Here is a 21,071-nt window from a genome sequence, read left to right as displayed (position 1 = left end):
TGTTTCAATTGAACTTGTTTCTGGGGTTTTTCTCTTGTACTTCAGTCAGGAGGAGATGTGTGGGTTTTGCCAAAGGATTTAAGTTATTAGTAAAAACATTTTTGTTGTGTCCTATGAGTACGTTCTTGAAGAACAGTACATAGTTTCTTTCCGATAACTGTTGGAGCATTGGTTGTCTGCTCTCATGTGCTAGGAATATACAACAAAAACAAATACATTCTGAGTTAGATACCTGCACTTCAACCTTTATAATACTTAAGATCAATATATTCTTGTTCTTGCAAAGCCGAGCAGGAGGGAATGATACTGCCCAGGAGAGGTTCCAGCTGTGTTGTCTTGGGAGAAGCCAAAGCATTGAGCAGTTGGTTCGTCAGACCCGAAACCTCTTTGGCATGATGTCTCAGCAGTCTTTTATCAGTGTCACGTGCTTGAAGTGTGAACGTTGGCGTAAAGGCACCGAGGATTTCAGCATGCTGCACGCTCCTCTGTAGGAGGCAGGAGCTGAATAACTGTGCTGAGCCTCTCGCCCCGGACCACAGTTCCATGATAAATTGTAGGTTGTTGTAGTTTGGTCTCTGCCTGTGGCTGGTGAGGCAGTTGGAGCTGTAGTGACATAATTGCCTCCCCTGAATTAGGGAGTGCCGCTGCTTTTGTGCTGGTTGTACAGCTTAATTTACTGTTAGACTCTGGGTTGTTCCCAGATGCCACTGTAGTGGTTGCTGCAAGGAATTCTTAATCCTCTTCTTGCGTTGGTGGGAGCTTTTATCCAAAGTAACTGTGCCTTCATAACAGATTAATTTGCAGTAACTTGGGATGTAACGAGGCCTCTTGGAAGTCCTTGTCCCTTTCCATTATATTTTTTGTTTATGAAGCTGTCACCATTCATACAGAGAGTGCATTAATTTAGATGGAATCCACCCTGTTGACATGAAACTGAAGCTGTGAGGTTATCTGCGAGGAGCTGCACCTCCTTAATTCAGCTCAGGTCTTGGCGGCATCGGGACAGCTGACCCAGGCCAGTGCACTCTATTAAACGTGCAGTATGTAGTGCTGACGTTTACTCTTCCTCTGCCTGTGTTGTCACATAACTGGAGCGTTTGAAATGAGCATGTCCTAAGTGGTGACTTCTGGGGGAACTGTCTTCATTTTCTGAAAAATGAATTATGGTGTGCGGCTTAGGACAAGAGCAAAGGAGTATCTTAAGGCAAGGTATAAAATACGTGGCGGTGCTGCTGTTTGTCAAGGTTAAAAATATCCTTCTTTGTGATCAAGGTGTTTTTGTTATTTTTAACACCTTTTGGACATTTGTCCTGTGCCTTGGGGTGATGAGCGGTTCTTTCGCTATTTTGCTCCATGTTCGTGCTCACGCTACACAATAACGGAACAGAGCAGTAAAAGATTAAATATTGAATGTGTCAAGGTTGTGGAGCCATCACTGTAACTGAAAGAGAGGCCCCTGGTTTGCCATTGGGGAAGCACTGCCAGCTAGTCCACCTAGGGAAGATAAATGCTCCTTAGACACTGTTAGAGAAAACGAATTGCTTTTGATGTGCCATGTAAAGCATGCAATAGTTGGTGCCTCGCAGAACGCCCATTAAAGATGCATTGATGGGTATGTGGATGTTGGTGTCTTGTATCCTGCCTGCCTGACGCTCACAGACAGCCGTGGTGCACTCTCTGATGGTCCTGATGCCTGCCGGCGAGGAGCTGCAGCTTTGATTAGCCTCGTGGTCTGCCAGGCAGGCGGGGTACCGGCTGATCTGGGAGGGATGGGAAGCGGCAGAACCTATGAGCGTAAGAATAACAATTCATTGTGAAAAATAGAACAAAAGGATATTTGAAAGAAATCAGAAGACAACCTGGGAGAAGATAAAGATGAGAAGGAAAACTTTGGGGCTTTTGTGATACAAAAGAATTGATGTCTGGTGGCACTGGGGCTTTAGGGAAGGGAAAGGTTCATTGTCATTTAGCATTTTTAATGGTCGAATGTGATATAGTTTACACCTGCACCCCACCAGTTTTCCTTTTTGGTGGTCAGTTGTCAAAAAACAAAGCCGTCTGCCTTGTTCCCATGTTATGCTTGTTTACATAAATTGGATGAATATTCTCTGCACGTGAACTGCATGTTCTGCATTGTTCCATTTTCCACCTTTTTCTCCTTTTTATTCTGTAGATTTTACCAATCTGCAAGCAAAGATCATGGCAGAGTCTGGTGGGAGGTTATTCAAGACCGTTATTAGAGGCATCAGAGGTAGGTAGAAATTTTTCTTCCTGGTTTTTGTGGGGGGAGGGAAAATCAAGCTCTTGGAGCATCTTTCATTTTTTTCCCCTTTTTATTTCACTCTTTACAACATTGAAGTACAGCAAGTTAAATGACAAGTTATGTTTCTCACTCTAGAAAAGGAGTGAATTTTGCTTAGAAGACTCAGACTTTTATATACCCCTCAAGAAGGCTTTTTGAATCTCTAAAAACTAGTGATGATACAGTCAATTATAAAGAAGAGTTCTTATCAATGCAGAAAATTTACATTTTTATGTAAGTTCATGGTGCCAGACATAGAAAGTACCAATTTGTAGAAAGCTGTGAGTTTTCCTTGAGTACATAGGGTTTTATTGCTTCAAAATGCTGTTTAGGTTGGGAAATACCAAGAAACTTTACAAATTTATTCTCATCATTCTGAGTGACAGGTTGTCAGGCTCTTATTCCTATGAAGTCTGCTTGCCTTAATACTAATGTAAACATAGGGAGAATTTATTTTTTACTGTTCATGGACTCATCATGACTTATTTCTAACTAGTACCCTTGGCTTGAATGAAACTATAATGTATGTCTTTTTTATTACTATTATTAAAAAAAACATTTATGAGTGGACTTAAGCTAACCACTTATGAATGAACTTAAGCTAAAATCTTTTGAGAGTCATTGAGTCTGTGTGAAATTAACACTGATGATATTCTTTAATATGTGGAAAGCGAAATTTTGCCGTGGGAAACTCTGAGCTCTTTTGGTTTTATATCTGATGGTTTGATAAAGAGCTTTTACATAACTTTTACTGAAATGGAAGTGGAAAATGTAGCAAAACCTTTAAACAAAATGCAAGCACTTTTGAAGAGCTTTGATGCGCCCATTGTTTGTGGCAGGTGAATTGAAATTGCACTTGAATGAGTAATAGTGAATTGTTATTTTTGGTCCATCTACCTGAATCGATAAATTCCAAATTTTGTCCATATTTATTTAGCAGAAGATCTTGCTCACGTGGTAAGTCAAGTGAGTACTTGTTTTTAAAAATCAGGTTCTTCTCCTGACTGCTCCAGTACATGCTGTTCTGGATTGCAGCGGGGGCTCTGGGGTGGGTAAACGTGTGTCTGTCATACAGTGCCAGTAAGCCTTTCGCATCCCAACGGGAAAGGGAAGTGTGAAGCAGGTTTGTTTATTTTGACCTCCCCCAGTGAAGTTATATTTTCTATGTGGAAAGAGGATTATTGCTTAAGTGTGTCCCATTTTATTTATTAACACATCCGAGTACAGTTATCTTCCAAAACTTTAATTTCTTTTTATTGTTTCCTTATTCTGCTTTTCAGTTGTAGGTGTCCTTTTAACTTAAATATTTAAAGCTCTGTTGTCTTTACCTCCTGGATGCTTGGAAGATTCTCTTCGCTATAATGCTAGATTTACAGTCCTTCTCTTATTATTGTTTCCATAAGCAAGGCAAGGTTTTTGAGATGATATCTTATATTAATGCAAGCTGATACAGTTGGAGGGTAAGAAGAACCAGTAGTTCTTCTTTCTGTTGGCTTTTAAATGCGTGTTTCCTGAGGTTCTTGCAAATTAACTTTTCTTTTTCACACAGATCTTCCCAAGGTTGCAACTGATAGAGAAGAGAATGTGTTGGCATGGTCATGCAGGTGGAGGGCTTCACACAGATCCAAAGGAAGGGGTAAGAAATCTCTTAATTAGTATTGCTTTTATATTAAAAAAAAAAAAAAAAGCCAAAGACCCCACATAGCAATTTTTGAAAACCTATTGGTAGATAAGTGAATGCTGTAGCACAGCAGATTCTCTTTACCTGTTAATGTAAGCTTACTAGCTCTTAGATTACCAAACATTTGTAATAACTGTTCAAGTTCCTCAGTTTTATTAAAACACAATGCTAGTGTCACACGCTGCTTTGTAACTTGCGTGCATTATGTTAATGATTTTTCATGGAAAGTATGTTCCATTGTTACTTAATGTGCTCTGATACTTGCCTGCGACTTGGCATTCAGAATAGCAGAAATTAGCTTGTGGGTGCAAGTTGGTGCGTTAGTTGGTGAAATTGCACTTGAGGAGGGCGGAAAAAACTAATTCAAGTGTGCTTGTATTTTTACTTTGATTTAGTGCTGATGCAGCCGATACACTCGACTGAATTTACATTCAGGAAGCGCATGCGCTAAAATAGTGATGATAGGTATGTAAGGAGAGAAGCCGATCTTTTATTAAACCAAACTATTAAAGGTAGAAAAGAAGCGGGCTTTTGGTTAAAACAACATGGTGTAAACTTTGCGCTATTAAAATTACAAAATCAAAGAGCTGGGGTTATATAACTCTCCATTTTTTCACTTGCTGTGCTTTTCTCACTCGCACCTCCTTCAGGTGCTTTGTGTATTGCGGAACAGTGCCACGTGGGGAGTAGAACTTGGTCAATCTTCGGTGGGATCTTCCTTGGACTAGCACAGGCTGTGTTGATGACAAACTGAGGTCTCAGTGCAAATCCCAGGTGTTTCAGGCTGGTTCATTCCTGCTCACCTGCTCTGACACTCCGCTCCCCACAGCCTAACAGAGCTGAACATCCTTTGTCCTGTAACTGTAAAGGAGAGGGGCACTGCACCTAGGATTTCCTCTTAAATCTTGGTCTGAGAGTTATCCCTTCATTTAATCCAAACCCGTTTATGCTACAGGCAGAAGTCAGGAGAGACATTACTCAGATGTAATGCTTTTGTAGTAAGGGGGAAATGCATAATATTAAATGCAGCCAGATTGTTTTAGCAGGCATCTGTGATCTTTTCTGCCTAAGGTGCAGGGAAGCAGGAGAGTCAGACATCTTCAGCTGGTGCTATTACTGGTCCTGCATGTAGCAGTAACTTCAGGGTAATTTTAGGACCCTCATTGCAACACATATAGGCTCTGTCAAATACTTCCTAGGCAAAACGGACTTAAAAGCTAGCAAGCTATTCATCACCCTACTTACCCTAATTGTATATGTTATCAAATACAATTACTATGGATTATATTTTTCCTCTAAATGGAAGGGGGGCATTATCCCCTGTGTTGCCACTCATCTGTTGGGCTTAATTATTGTTGTGGTTTTTCCTGTTACAATTTCTATTCCCATGGGTATGTTGATCAGCTGAATGTTGTCTGTTTGCTGTCAAAACCTCATCTTTTCACCCGTCTGTGGAAAAGATCCTTTTTATATACAAAGAACGAACTCGCACTCATATGCTGCAGCTGCAAATCACAGACTGACCTGTCTTCAAAAAAAGCTACAGGGTCTTTACTCTTCCTTTAAAACCCTGCTCGCTGAAATGCCACTTGCCACTGAGACACTTGTGTGAGGAGAGGAAAACAGAGTGACAGTGGATGCAGAAGCTGAGGTTCTTGGCAAAAGTGAAGGAAATCTGATGGTACATGTGCAGTTCTTCCATGTATGCACTGGCACTCAGTGCTCAGAAGTACTGGCACTCACATTACCACAAGAACTTTTTTCCCCTGCAATTACGCTTTTAGGAAAGCTGTAGGTGATCACGTCAGCAATATTACACCTGTATCTCTCTTCCATTTTTTTTGACAAACTATTCTGTTTGTTTTGGAAAGTGGTTTTGGCCTCATGTTTTAAATTCCTCCTCCTGTAGCAGCTCCAGGGGAGACAGAACTGAATGTGAAGGATGAACAAAGAGTGTGAAGGGCAGTAGGTGTTACCTTCATCTGGCAAGGAGCTGGAAGAGAAGATTACACATCTGTTTTGTTACAGAATAATTTTTACGTGCAACAGTGGCCTATGTGCTGGAGACTGAAACTGAAAACAGTAATGTTCTTTTACCATCTTCAATTTCTTTTTTGTGTGTTAGACTTCTGTAAACAGAATAGACAGGAATAGAAGCGGTGGTGTCTGTCTGGTTGCTAAGCAGTCGTACATTACTTTCTTATGGAAACACTGATAGTCATGATAGAGTGCTGATAATTAGCCTGCCCCTACCACCATTTCACCTGGTTGCTATTTGCTTTGCTAGTCACTGCTTGCCCTCCTTGGAGGGATGGCTAGTACTAAGTAGTGTTTTTTTTTCCTCAGATTTTGGAAGAAAAATTCAGGCCCTAGTCTGACACGTACTTAAGCTGATCTGGCAGCCCCAAAAAGAATCCTACTTCACCCTGGAGTTTTGCTGTGACTGTATGGTCTGGCAGTGAACTAGTGAGAACTGATTCAGCTGAAAAGTAACTTGTCCAAAGAGGAGAGAACAGTGTGTGTGTGCCCCCCCAATAACAACAGCAACTTCTGCTGGTTCACTCAAAGCATGTTGCATACCCTGGACTGAAACAATCTTTACGAAAATAAATCATGTTCTGTGTTCTCAGCCATACTTTGTCTCGTGCTACTGAATTTGCAGAATTATCTGACTCTTCCATGAGCGGAAACCCTGCAGCAAACACTGAAGAGTTTCCTTCCAGTTTCATAAACTGAATCAGCTCATCAAGGTGTTTCATGAGCTCCAGAGGTGGTGTGAGAAATGGGCTGGGGCTGTGCAGGTCAGTGCTGCAGAGAGGTGGAGAAGCAGAGGAGGAAGCAAGCTGTTAGTGGTTCGCAGAATTACCTCGTGCAGGTGTGAGACAGCTTGTGCTGCCGCAATACAGAGGATGATACAGCTTCGTGAGTGAGTACACAGGGAGCCAGGACAGGGTCTTTTTTCTTCATCAGCGATGACAGCTTAAATGCAAGTCAAACTACCACTTTTCGTCCATCATGCTGCTGATAGATCATACTCCTAGCGCAAACTTTATCCATAAAGTCACAGGGCCAGCCCAGTAAATGCTTTGCAATACTCAGTAATCTTGGAGATTGTGGACAGGAATGGTTACTTCTCTTTTTTCTTTTTTTTTTTCCTGTTTAAAAGTATTTTAGAAGGTTCAGAATCTGGAATGGGTAGGGACAGGAAGAGTCTGCGCTTGTTCTTTTGCCAGTAGGTCTTCAGTATTCCATAGTGTTTTAAAAACATGCTGTGTTAAAAAGGAGAGTGGAAAAAAGGCTTTTCTTTGCTACCTGCTATAGTATAAATCTAATACTTTTCCTTCCATTTCTTTGGAAATAAGCCTTTGGAAGAAAATATAAAACGTATCACTGCTACTTAAAAGGTTAAAATTACTTACTTACTCTTGACCTTTTTATATACGACAGAAATCAAAAAATGACCTGAGTCCATTAAATAGATTGCTTATTTTAATTCTTAATCTTATTACTTGCATAGTTAAACAATTTTCAATTTTCGACTTGTGTTTCTGTACAACAGGAACATTTATTTCATGGTAAACTTTGATGTAATGTGTGTGCATTTTGCATCTCCTTTGATATTTCTTCTTGTCCCTTTGCAAGGCCTTTGGCAAATGACTGGCTGCCTTCGGACTTTTTTTTCTGAACGGATTTACTTCTGTCGCTGTTCAGAGCCATGCAGAAACTGAAATGGATTCCTTGTTTGCCGTCAACGTACTTTTTATTTTTAATAGCTTTTCTATACAAAGTCCAGCTATCCAGTAGCAACATATAATTAGAACTGCTCTGGTTGTGCGAGTATCTTTTGTGTTCGTGTGATACCATTTCTTTTACCTTCCTTTTTAGTCTGTAAGAGGTGATCAAAGATATTTCCCAAATGTTTGAAATGCTATTCATGCATATCCTTAGCTCAAGTGGAAAGGGTTGTGTGTGTGCTGCAGCAGATAGCTCCATCTCCTCAGACAGAGGAGACAACAGAAATAATTTTGCAGTCTCTGTTCACTTAAAAATCTTCAATATATCCATTTTTAAGTCATTTGAAATGTGCTTATACTTTGCAATGCTCAAATATGTTTTTGGTTGTTGACAATATTCAATGTCTTCTGTTGGTTTTCTTTGAAGTGATGACTAGGCACTATGTGATGAATTTTCCAGTGCTTTTAAACGCTTACATTTGTAGGATTGGCTTCACAGGTTGCCTTAGCAATCATACCTCTTCACAGAGCTCTCCTTTCTCATTCACACTAGACTTTAAGAGAGAATTTTTATTCTAATTGGTTTTATTCTCAAAATTGAGGCATGAGAATGTAAAATATACAAACTAGTGAGGGAAGCATTAAAATACATTGTAAAATGCCCCCTTTCCACCTACTTCTGTAATGAAAAGTCATCTTAAAGTGTGGACCGAATTTTCTTTCCTCTTCCTTCCCAGTTACAAAATAACGCCTGAAATAGAGAGATTAGCTGCTACTTGCTGCCCTCCCTCCAGCTTTAGATAACCTTCATGTCTTTGAAGTTAACCCCAGGTTATCCCACAAAAAAAAACAAGTTTTTGGTACTCTGTGCTTTTATTCTTGATTGGCTAGCTTTGTTTAGGCTTCAGCTGCTGTAATCAGCTTTGGAGTTTAGTGGAATATATATAAAGTGTAAGTGATACATCAAACTATAAAATAACCTCTCTATGGAGGAAAAAAAAGGTATTTCTGAAGACTTTGTTCATCTGAATGGTGGTGGTCTTTAGAAGAATATTTGAGGTTTGGAGAATAGAAATCATGAAGATTTTATATTAAAAAAAAAAAAGACATATCCAGTTACATTAATGTGTGGCCGTGTATATCTTAAAAGCCTGGTAAAGGCTGATTACCCAAATTCAAGGGCTGTTCTGTTAAACAAAGTGGTGACATTTGAAGATGAGTGAAAGCAACTGGAGTAGTTCTTCTGCTGGTAGTCCTGCCTTCGTTGGGCACCCATTGAAGGACTACCCTTTGTGCTCCTGAAAACGAGTTCTAGAAGATGTGGGAAAAAATAGAGAATGTTTCTAATTTCACTGCCAAGGTGAAAGGATGACCAAAACCTGTACAAATGGTTGTTGGAAATGCTTAAATGTATAGTAATGCAAGCAATTAATCTGATCTCAAATTTACATACAGTTCAATTTGTGTATCAGCATAAGCGTTTAGTTTGAGGTTCATACAAGTTCCTGTAGTGCTAGTGATTTTTCTTTAAGTACTGCATTTTATTGTGACTCACTGAATGTTCTCCAGACTACTTTGTCGACCTTTCAGACTTCTTTCTTGCCTTATGCTTTTTGTTAATTTTTTTGCTTGTTTTCCCTCTGGTTGTTTCTGTGCTGTATTAAATCAGTTTCTGAAGAAGTAATACCAAGCCCTTGCATCCTGTATAGGAATCTTGGGAAGATAAAAAGAAGGATCAGTTTATTTGTTTTGTGAACAATTTCAGCTGGTTTATTGTCTTTCTCTGTTTTCCATTTGTTATACTTGCGCTCTTGAGGACACGTGAGTTAAGAACAATTCATCTATTTTAACGGTATCCTGGTTATAAACCTAAAAAAAATTACGGTTCAAAATATTAATATGTTGTCCTAGGCTCAAACACGGAGAACTGTCTGCCTATCAAAATACAAAAGCTACACAAATGTATAAAATTCATTCTTAATTGTACTGTTGTTTTGCTTCTGGGGTCTCTTTATAATGCGATACCTTTGTTCTTTTTCAATAGCTGAAGGAGATAGATGCCAAAAAGATTGTCAGAGCAATGTTGTCTTACGTGTGGCCCAAAGACAGACCAGACCTGCGAGCCAGAGTAGCCATATCGCTGGGTTTCTTGGCAAGTGCAAAGGTAAGAACAGATACTTCCTTGCATTGTAATACTCATGCTCTTGCTTGTAACAAAATTAGTGTTTGTTAGCTCTCAAAAGGACATAAGCATACAGAAGCTTTCTGCAGATCAATGGAGGATATAATTCAAATTTTGTGCAATCCTTGTAGAAATAATTTAGAAGAGCAAATGTTAACTTTGTGCAAAAAATGTTTTGCTTTTGGAAAAAAAAAAACACAAATATTTGATTAAAAAATATTGGGAGTAAATTTTGTAAGTGTCATTGAAACATATGGCTCAACTGTCTTTCCTCTGAATGGCAATTTTTACCATGGCTAATATTAGTATCTTGCTGGGATAAGCTAAAGTAGGTGCTACTTAGCAATGAGTTTTAGCACTTAAGGAAGTACAACGAAACTAGCTTATCAGTTTTCAGCAATATTGCCGTGTTATGAAAAGAAAGCGAAGAAACACTCTGTTATCACCTACATGGCTGAAGTTTACTTGGAAGAGAAATGTGCTCATTTATTTGAGCTGATGAGGAAGAGCCAATCTTTTGGTGTACAGCTCTTTCTCGCAGAGGCAATCTATCAGGTGGTAGCTGGTACTGTCTCCAGTAGATATTTGTGTTTGTGCTGCTGCTGCTTTTCAGGAAGTTGCTGATAATGCAGATGACAACATGTACAAACATGCAATATTCTGCAAGTAAAATTCCACCTTTTTTTGTATGCCTGTACAAAATATTACAGTGATGCTTTTGATTGCAATTGAAACCTATCTGGGAAGCTATCTGCTCAAAATGCAGATGTTCAGACTGTTTTGCTTTACGTGCCATGTGGTTACCCTCATGGTACTATTTAACTTGATTGTATGGTTGGTTCGTTGGTGTTTTGTGGTCTACTTTCAAGTACACCCCACTTACCAGATGTATATGAAAATTCGCTTAACTGAGTTTTTTTTAAAGCCTCTTACTAGTATTACAGATAGTAATCTGAAGGCAACTTTGAAAGAAGCTTGCAGTATTTTTTCTCTCCTCTTAGCCCCACTCTCCTAATTAGTAGGGTTATTTGAATGTGACAGCGAATGTGAATCCAGAATCTGATCCTGCATGTGGCACCACTGTACCTTGCTTTTAGGAAATCTAGTAATGTTCCAGGCAGCTTTTTGGGTGCTAATGAAAATCGATGGCCAGGATGCATGACTCTTGCAAATAGCTTTCTATTAGGGACTCCTGTTAAGCATCCGTCTGTACCAGGGTGTGCTAATACACAGTGTCACCTGAGACATCCAGAGAAACCTGGTTTGCTTGAGGGGTGGCATGGGATTCCCCCTCTTGATTGTTTTAATGAATCCTGCTTTCTCACATAGTCTGAGACATTAATAATGTTGCTAAAGCTTATTTCACTGCAGTAAGTAACTTCCTTTGTGGCAGTGGTGGCACTTTTTATTCTCAGTCACAGAAGTCTCTTTGTAGGTACTTAGCACCCGGTAGCCAGCCAGTTAAGGTTTTCTGTTTCTTCAGATTTGGAAATAATTGTTCTGTGGAGTTTCTTGTAGTAATGCTTCCTCACTGGAGAGGTTAGTTAGGCATTTTAGCCTTTTTGGTTCGTAGCTTGGTATGTCATGTTGGATTTGAACTACAGGTGGCCAGAACACCAGCTAGGGCATTTGGTATACAACTGAAATTCTCTGCTGGGAGAGCTGCATGTTTTCCCCAGTCCCATGTCAGAAAATCAGACATTTAATTGCTCTTTGGGGAAGAAACTGGATGTTTGGATCTCTCTTAAGTGTTCAGTTTCCTACTTCAAATATAGCCTGGAAGCCCTGGTGTCCAAAGCAGCTTCCCAGAAGGAGGCAGCAGAAAACCTGTTGAGCTTTGTGTTCAGGTTTTAGGAGATGCCAGTTAAAACAGAAGTGTTTTGTAACAATGTTTTTTTTGGGGGCAAACAAGAATTTCATTGGGAAAACATACATCTGTAGAGAGCTCGTTGTGTATTGTAACAGGCTGGTGTGAAAATTTTCATGGATGTCTTCTAGCGATCCTTTGCTAACATTCTTTGTTTTGTGGTTTTCTATCATAACGAAGCTTTATTAGATCTCAAAGACAAAATAACGGCAATCTAACATGTTATTCCTCATCACCTAAGCAATATCCACTCTTCCTTTTGGGGTAAATTTTCATAAACTGCTTCGTATTTTACACACATGAAGTATGCGCGTAGTTATTGTGGCATGAGTGACGTGCAGTAGATTGGTACAGAGCTGGTAAGTCTGTCACATCTCTGAACCCTGAACGTGCTCTTCGTCCAGAGTGAGCTAGAGGTCACTTTGACCTACAGGGAATGAAATAGGAATCAGTTTACCTGTAACTTGACTGGACCATGAATAAACCTGTACAGATTCCTTGTTGTCCGATTTGGGGAGCCTTTGTTCTGGCTGCTTGTGAGGTTAATTACAACGTACTTGATAGACCACACAAGCAGTTAGAGTTTTGCTGCTATTCAGTTGTCAACACAGGAATGCCAGCGTATCTTTATCCTCGCTGCAGTCCTGGCCTGCTTTCTTTGTTCACTGTGAACTTGTCTGCATCTGAAGGGTTTCCATCCTTAGAATGCAGTTGGTATAAAGGCTGCTTGTTCTTAGGGCTTTTGCACAGAGAACTGTGTAGTCATGATGCCTGCTACTGGTCACCTTTCACCGTAAGAAATGCTTTTGTAAGCCTTTTGGTCAATTACTTTTGAGTTACTCAAAGGAGTTAGGGGTTCTATACCTATATATGAAGTTAAGTTTCCTGTTAAAAGATCCAAACAGCAGCTCTGAGACAGAGGCTGTAGTGTGGCTTCAATTTTCTTGTAAGAAAATGCCAGAGAAACCACAGAGGGGAGGTGGTTTATGAAATCCTCAGCCACAGGAAAAATTCTGGAAGTTCACACTGCGTTTGATTTGGTCTTGCTTAACCACAAAACACAAAGAAGCTGGAGAACATACCTCCTTTTCCTGCTGCTTGTGAAATAATTTGTCTTATTTCTTATCTCTTTCAGTCTTCCAGTTCAGTAGAACTCAATTTCAAAACAAAAGCTGAGTGTGTGTGCAGCTACTGAAGAGCCTGCAGTTATAATCCGTCTTGACTCCTTTAGTGGGGCCCAGTTGCCTGTCATTAAACAAGTTACTGTGATTTTTGGTTCCTTTTTGTCTACACATAACTGCTAGTAGTATTGTTAGCCTTCAAAGTGAGCTGTTTGTATAGCTTTTTATGACTGGGAGCTGACAGAATGAAGTCTGCTCCAGGGATGGTAAGGTCTTTTTTTTTTTTTTCCTTTGGAAGACTTGTTATATTATGACATGCTTTAAATTTTTATCTTAAATATTTATTGCCTATCTAGACTTGTGTCATCTGAAAGTTGCAACAGGAAGACAGGTGAGAGGCGTACACAAGGCATTATCTATGTTTTCAGACGCATAGATTAGCCTGCACAGGTTTTGTATGCTTTTGATTTTTCCACATTCCCTCTCTTTTTTTGTCTTCTCTTCTGGGATATGTGTAATAAACCCTTTTCTTCTTCCCTTTTTCTTTCGTGGCACAAGAAAAAAAAGTGCTCTGGCTCCTGAGGAGCTGGATTAAACATGTGACTATGACAAAATCTTGTCGCTTCTGTGAGTCTGCAATGTTTTTTGGCCTCTTGGTCACAGAACAAGTATGTGTTATTCATAAGCCAGAGAAATCTTTCAGACTATCTGCATTTCTACTGGCTGCTAGTTCTGTAAGTTTCAGGAGAGTAAGTTGTTTGGCTAAATAGACAAGTATTGTACTGTATCTTTGCATACAGATAACATTTAATGATACCTATCCGATCACTTACAGTAAGTACATATGGTCTTTGTTTGAGCCCTTTTGGTGATTACATGGAATTAGATAATCACAGTAAACCTTAGAGACTGTTAGTTTTTTTTAGCAAGTTTTAGGTGAAAAGTGGTTCTAGATTTTAATTGGTTTTTCTTCTACTGAAGAACTTGTTTAAGATCGTCAGTGAATTCAAAGAAGGCACAAAACTAGATGGGCATTCCCTCTCTTTTGGACCACATTTTCTAGCTTTTGTTAGCAATCTTACCTCTGTAAGGGATGGAGTTCTCTGTTCGTACTTCCACAAATAGAGTTGTTGGATTTATACTTTTTATATTGGCCCAGAGATAATGGTCAACGATTTTCATTGAATTATTGTCAAAAGAAGAGTTCACTGTAGACCAGTTTTATTATGTTGGGGCTCAGCCTGTCACTCATTCATCATCTTTATTAAACAAGAAATACTGGGAAAAACAAAAGGAAAGATAAGACTGTTTGCCCTAAAAATGTGCAGTCCCATAAGTGAATAGAGATGTTGATGCTTTATCAGCTTAAAACAGTGCAGTCATTTAAAAAATAAAAATGTTTAAACTCATCTAAGCATGATGTATTGCACTATATCATGCTGTTAATTGGGGACTATTGAGTTGGGATGACTTCATGGGTGCCGTATTTGATATCGTGTAAATTCAGGCAGGGATTAGCTATTAATTCAAAATTATAAATAGAAAATGTACAAATTTATTTTTAAATTGTCTTTTTAATGGGAATTGTTATCAGCCTTTCAGGCATTAGGAAGAGGAGGGAAACCCATATATAGATATACTGCCTAAGATGATTGCTTTGCATGGTAGCTTTGCACAGTACCTACGTGTGCTTAAAGCTTTGTGCTCTGCGTCAGCTAGCTACAAAAGAGGTAGCTGGAGTTTGTGCAGAAGGCTGAAATTTTGTTTCCATTAATGGGAACATGATCTCATGGACATTACAAATTGAGTAGGAAAGACCTATTTCTAATAATGGTCTCTCATCTGTCTTGCTATAAACTTTGTAAGATTAACTTTTTTTTTCTTCCTATGACTAGAAAGCAGCAGGCTGCGTTGATTGCTAATGAAATGCAATACTGGGCTGCCTATTATTCAGACTTTACCCTCCAAGAGTCAGAACAACTATAACCTGAGACCAGGCTTTAAATTTCGTTTAATACTCTGCTGGGTGGAATTATATTGATGTGAAAGAAGATGTTTCTGCAAAGTTGTAGGCTGTTATCAATTAAATTAATTGGGAGTGGAAAACTGCAGTTTAAAGAATACATCTCTTTTTTTTTTTAATGGACTTTAAGATATATCTGTAGTTCTATTTCTAAACTACCTGTAGTGTAACACAGTTTACTGAAGAGTAAAATCCCTGCAGCGGGATTTGTAAGAATCTGCAGCCAATCAAGACAATCTGCATTATAATACTCTTATTTTCCACTGAGTAGTCTCTCCCAGGAAAACCTGCACTCTGTCATGTTGGTCATCACTATCACGCAAACGGTAGTATATTCTTCTTCATTAAGAACAAAATGCCACCAAAAAATGAGTTTCAGTAACTCTGAAAGGAATAATAGGCTTTTGTTTTTTTGTTTTTTTCATTTTCCTGTGGGCTGGGGGGGTGGGTATTTGGATTCCGGTGTTGTAAAGATGGAAAATCTCTGTTAATAGCATCCTCAGTTCTTTGTAGGGCTTCATGCTTAACATTTAAGCACGTTATAACAGTAACCTGTTATTCTGTTGTATAATTGAAGTTATCAGTCGTCATTGTATACTGCTGCTTTGATAGTATTTGTTAGATCTGACTTTAATAATGGAGATTTTCAATACTCTAGTCTCTTAGAGAGCTATTGGTGAGTGACACTCAGGCTTGCACTAGATAAATTTCAGAGCAGCGTATTTGAAATAGGACCTGATCTTTCAGCTGTTTTCTTTTTTCAGCCACAAACCAACCAGTAATAATTTCACCTAGATGCTATTATATCTCATTTGTCTCCTCTCAGGAGCTGTATAGAGTATGCTGTACTTTAGTTGTTCTTTTTTTAATTTTCTGTACTTTTTTCTGCTTAGTGTATTTTAGAGAGGAGAGAGAGAAGGGAAGAAGAGAAAGGATTCCTTCCTCATTTGCATTTGAAACTCTTGTCTAAAACAGAGTTTAAAAAACAAACAACAGATTCAAGAAATTAGCTATTTTTTTCTTTAAACCTTTAGTATGAAGAAGTATTTCCAAAAACTCTTTTAGTTAAGTACTTGCATTCCACTACTTATAGTAGTTCTTAACACCGAGAATATTTGGTTCTGAGATAGTTCTTATAATTATTAGAAATTTTATCTTCCAGCTTGATTTTGGACTGAATTTATAAAAGATTTTGCCACTCTTTTCACTTGAAGCCTAGTTTTTTCTAGTTAATTTACACAGATTTTGACTGGACTTTCAGTTCTCACTGATGTCCCTAAAAACAGTTGAGATCTAAGTGGGTATGCAAAACATTTGGTGGAGAGAACTGAAATATCTTTGTCAATCTGCTTTGGGTTTTGTTTTCTTACCATGTGAAATAATTTGTCATCTGCCTGTGTTCTTTTCTAAATAATTACCAAAAAAAAAAAGCACACTAAAAAACCACAACCTTACGCGAGGTCAATTGATTGTAAACAGATTTAACATCTGCCATGAATGTAAGATTTAAAGTCTTAAGATGCTTGTTCAACTGCTAAGAAACTTGTATATGTTATTTTTGAAATCTGAGAAGCAGTTTGAATGAATGAATTCTGTTAATTAAGTGTAACAGCATTTTTTTTATTGTTGCTATAAATGAATGGTGCAATAATGAAATATTAACAGGACTTAAGATTTTATACTTTCCTTATGACTTTCAGTATTTTCTTATGCTACAGTTGTATGAGGGCAAATAAAAGCAGTCCTAAAGTTGATCTGTTTATGTATTTAGCTGTCTTGTTTCTTACATATAGGGCAGACACCGCTGCTGGAGGAGATGCAATTGGGTTGTGGTGATCTTACAAAAATATGTAGCGACATAGCACATGTTAGGGGTGGGTATAATTGTTTGAAAACTAATGTTAAAGCAATTCATAACATCTTGTAGACTATGGAGTCTTTTGTGTCACTGTTGGGGTTAGTGGAGATGTTAGGATGAATGTAGATACCACGTGAATGTTTATAGTCATGTTGCAAATGGAAAGCATTGTTTAAATATTGAGGCAATATTAACTGTCAGAAGAGACAAAGGGGGGATTAACTTCCTTCCTTGGATTTCACTGGAGCTTTGGTCTAACGTATCTTGGTTGGCCTGGAGTTAGCAGCACGTGGGTAGCTTGGTTTTCGAGTACTAGTAGTTGTTCTTACCAAGTGTTGCCGCACAGAGCAAGCACCCTGTAATGGCAGCATAATTTAGTGGCACTGAGGATGCATCATGCAGCGTCTGCTCCTTGATTAATTTCCCAATCTTGCCACCGCCGTAATGAGCACTCTGCCTCAGTAAACAGTGCTGTTGCAGTTTGTTTAGGGCAGGAGTCGATCTTTTGTGTGTGGGACACACAAATGACCCCGCAGTCCCAGGATTAAAGACTTTATAGTATGGAGAATATTCTACTTGAAATTGAGAGCCATCCCACCAGCACTAAGTGATTAAGAACCAAGTATAACGGTGCAGCTATTCCAGAAAAAACGCTCATGTAGCATAGATATGTTTCAGTATGTAAATGGTGTTCTTTTGCTTTTAGGCCATGAATATACTGGTTCCCTTCATGTTCAAATATGCAGTAGACAACCTCAACCAGATATCGGGAAACATGCTGAACCTGAGTGATGCACCAAATACTGTTGCAACTGTGGCAACTGCTGTTCTCATTGGCTGTAAGTGGGATTCCCAAATCTGTTGACAGGTGTTAACTTCCTTCAGCAAGGTAGTGGGATAGCACAGCTTCCCACCTTTGCACCACCTAGCATCTGGAACAGTTATTCTGGAGTGGCTTCTGTGTTGACCTCTTATTTCCAATGTTCTGTAACCTTGCTTCTGATGTTCCAGGTTTAAAAAAAAAAAAAGGTTATAGAAACAATTGTTGATTATAAATCCTACCCTTTGTTATATCCAGCTGAAAATAAAACTGATTTAATATACACATGCAGTGGTTTATAAGTGAAAAATAGCATAAAGTTTTGAATCAGTTAAATATAAATTAGCTTTGAAGTAAGAATGTTGAAAATATGTAAAGAATGAGTCTAACATTCTCTTCATGCATGAAGGGAATTTGTAAAAATAATTATTTTCATTTTGTAAATTTTTCATCTTTTTTAGATGGCATCTCAAGAGCTGGGGCGGCATTGTTTAACGAAGCTAGAAATGCAGTATTTGGGAAAGTAGCGCAAAATTCAATCAGAAGGATAGCAAAGAATGTGTTTTTGCATCTTCATAACCTGGATTTAGCATTCCATCTAAGTAGGCAAACTGGAGCTCTGTCAAAAACCATTGACAGAGGAACGAGAGGTATCAGCTTTGTCCTTAGTGCACTAGTATTTAATCTGGGACCTACCATGTTTGAAGTGGCACTTGTCAGTGGAATTCTGGTAAGTATTCATTCTGTTTGTGGCTTGGAACTGTCTTCTTTAGGATTAAAAGACTGATTTACCTTTACCAAAGTCTGCAAAGTGTTAAGAAAAATGAGTTGAATTGAATTTACATGTTGGTTGTAAAAGCGACTGTAAAGGAGAGTAATTTGTACTTTTCAAATATTAGTTGTTCAAATCTCCTTATCTGAAATTATTTCCGTGCTCAATGCCTGCCTCTAGCCAATGATGTTTATGTGGAGAGTTTTTAATGTTCTTCTAAAGAATTGCTGAAAAAATGAAATCAGGAAAGTAAACTGAGCACAAAAGTGTCTAATGTATCTGGGCACATACTGAGAAGGCAGGATATAAATGTCCAGAAATGTTACATACTGGTGTGTTGAGAGTAGGGGAGGGAGTGATTATTGGCTCCCTTCTGAATACTGATCTTTTCTTCTCTGTAATTTAAAATTGAAAGTTATCTTCTGGAAAACATCTCTTTGCAGGTTTTAAGCTTGATGAGGTCAATTTTAAACTTCATGTTATAAATCACACCTGCTGCCTTTTTAAATCGGGGTGTTTGGATATTTGCATGCTAAAATCTAGGTGTTGGTTATACAGTTTAAATTAGAAGTAAGAATCTTGTTTTGTTTATTCTCTTCTTTTTGAATCACTTCAATGTGACAATAAGTTAAAAACACTGATGATATTTGGTTAAATTTATATAACCTTTAGAAGTTGCAAATTAAGCTGGCTAACAGCCAACTTGCCTGATTTTTTTTTTCCTGTGGCTTTTCTCTCCTGATATACTCCGAAGTAGAGAAAACACTTCATAAATTGTTTTCAAGGCCACTTATTTCTTCTGCTGTCTTCAGCTTTCTATCAGTCTACTGAAAGAGCTCGTAAACAGATATTTCCATGCGCAAACACTGACAACATTTATATTTTATAATGGCAAAAATAACTTTCTAGTATCATGTTATACATTAGCTCTTGCTTATCTCATTTTTTTAACCTATACTCTTATCCTTGCTACTTGTGAGTTTATACCTGTGGTTCAGAGCAGGGACTGTGGGAGGGATCTTCAGAGTTCTTGTGTCTGGGACTGAGATATCAAAATTTGAGACACAGTGGAAGAAATATTTCTAAATTAATTAAAAGTATTTAACTTTAAAAAATGAGTCATTGTAATTTTTATCTTCTAGTACTACAAATGTGGTGCGGAGTTTGCATTAGTAACCCTGGGGACACTGGGAGCATATGCAGCATTCACAATAGGAATTACACAGTGGAGGTAAGCCATCCCCTCAGATTCGTCAGAGTGCTTAGTGCTGCTCAGCCTGAACTTTTGACTGTATTAAGCCTTCATTTTACAGGACTAAGTTTCGAATAGAAATGAACAAAGCAGATAACGATGCAGGTAATGCTGCAATTGATTCGCTACTAAATTATGAGACTGTGAAGGTAAGAGAGATCTTTCCGTTGTTTTATTTCTGTCAGCCTAAGTAAAATGAGTCATAAGATTATTTTTATAGGGCTACATATTTGGAGCATTAGTGCATTTTTAAAAAACATTATTCATTTGAAGAGTGTTATGTGATACTGGTAGAATAGCATAGAAGTTGTTAGCAGGGCTCAAAAAAACCCTATTTGCTGCTGAAGACTAAGATTTTCATGACTGAATTTTCTTGACCATCAGTTTCTGCAAAGTATAAACTTAGTCTTGTGCGTGTGTTTCCAAAAACTTCCTTCTGATTGTCAGCCTGCAGCATACAGTCTTCTCAAATGACCACGCATACTGTTTTCTTCACCTGTTACTTTTTGTAGCACTCTATTGCAATTTTTGCGTGAAAGATCAGGTCTCTATTGAATTTTCTACTGCTGCTCTGAACAGTTCCTGTGCAGTTTTGAAATTGAGCATGCTCATGTTGATATTATGCTTCTATTAATTGGATAGCTAGACCTGGAAAGAAGAAGAAAGACTGTACGAGAACTATTGTTCTCGAGACTTTGCCATCATTGCAGTAACAAGGATGCTCTAGTACCTGGAGAATAGAAACTTTTCTTTTTAGTAGCAGCTGATGTTTGGCTTGGGTATCAATTGTGTAGAAGCTCTCTGAGAGACGGTGTTAGTAGAACATGAGGATGGCAGGGATCTCTGTATTGTCTCCTTTCCCAGTGCGGGGTGTGCTGGATTTTCTCATTTGTAGAGTGACCTTAGCTCATAAAGGTTTTGTACACTAATCTTTTTATCTTCCTTTCATTGTAGTTGTTAGATTTGTTGCAGGGTGGCAGGGGGTGTCTGTGCATGTGGTATGCTTATGCTGAATTTTGTAACTAGTGAGATATGTAGTCTGGTATGATCGAGAATGTCTCATTTATTATTTTTGTGTCTACTGTAGTATTTCAATAATGAAAAATATGAGGCCCAACGGTATGATGGATTCTTGAAGACATATGAAAATGCTTCTCTGAAGACTACCTCTACTTTAGCTCTCCTCAACTTTGGACAAAGTGCTATATTTAGCATTGGCTTAACAGCCATCATGGTGCTTGCTAGCCAGGGCATTGTTGCAGGTAACTGATTTGTCTATAAGCTAAAATTGATTCTCCTTTACCTTAATCCATACTAGAGGTGTTAATTAACTTGTGGTTGATGTGATAGTTCATTTTAAAACTGTGTTTTCCTGAGAGTATTGGAGTTTCCTGGAGCATTATTAGTTCCATGATAAATATAGCAGCAACTAGGGCGATTTTGCTAAAGACATTTTAAA

General features: G+C 38.4%; 1 protein-coding gene across 1 annotated transcript in view; it reads left to right on the top strand.

Annotated features, from left to right (window-relative positions):
• ABCB7 (ATP binding cassette subfamily B member 7) overlaps positions 1 to 21,071 on the top strand; it is a 43,359-nt gene that overhangs the window by 6,682 nt on the left and 15,606 nt on the right. Inside the window, exons 2-9 of the mRNA XM_040572494.1 lie at positions 2,174 to 2,251; positions 3,852 to 3,938; positions 9,762 to 9,881; positions 17,475 to 17,607; positions 18,050 to 18,318; positions 19,503 to 19,591; positions 19,674 to 19,761; positions 20,700 to 20,874. Of these exons, the coding sequence (XP_040428428.1) occupies positions 2,174 to 2,251; positions 3,852 to 3,938; positions 9,762 to 9,881; positions 17,475 to 17,607; positions 18,050 to 18,318; positions 19,503 to 19,591; positions 19,674 to 19,761; positions 20,700 to 20,874 (1,039 nt within the window). The remainder of the gene's footprint in view (positions 1 to 2,173; positions 2,252 to 3,851; positions 3,939 to 9,761; positions 9,882 to 17,474; positions 17,608 to 18,049; positions 18,319 to 19,502; positions 19,592 to 19,673; positions 19,762 to 20,699; positions 20,875 to 21,071) is intronic.

Source organism: Cygnus olor, chromosome 13, assembly GCF_009769625.2.
Source record: "Cygnus olor isolate bCygOlo1 chromosome 13, bCygOlo1.pri.v2, whole genome shotgun sequence".
NCBI classification, from domain to species: Eukaryota; Metazoa; Chordata; class Aves; order Anseriformes; family Anatidae; genus Cygnus; species Cygnus olor.
The sequence above is the reverse complement of the archived record's forward strand: the minus strand, read 5'-3'. Positions and strand labels throughout refer to the sequence as shown.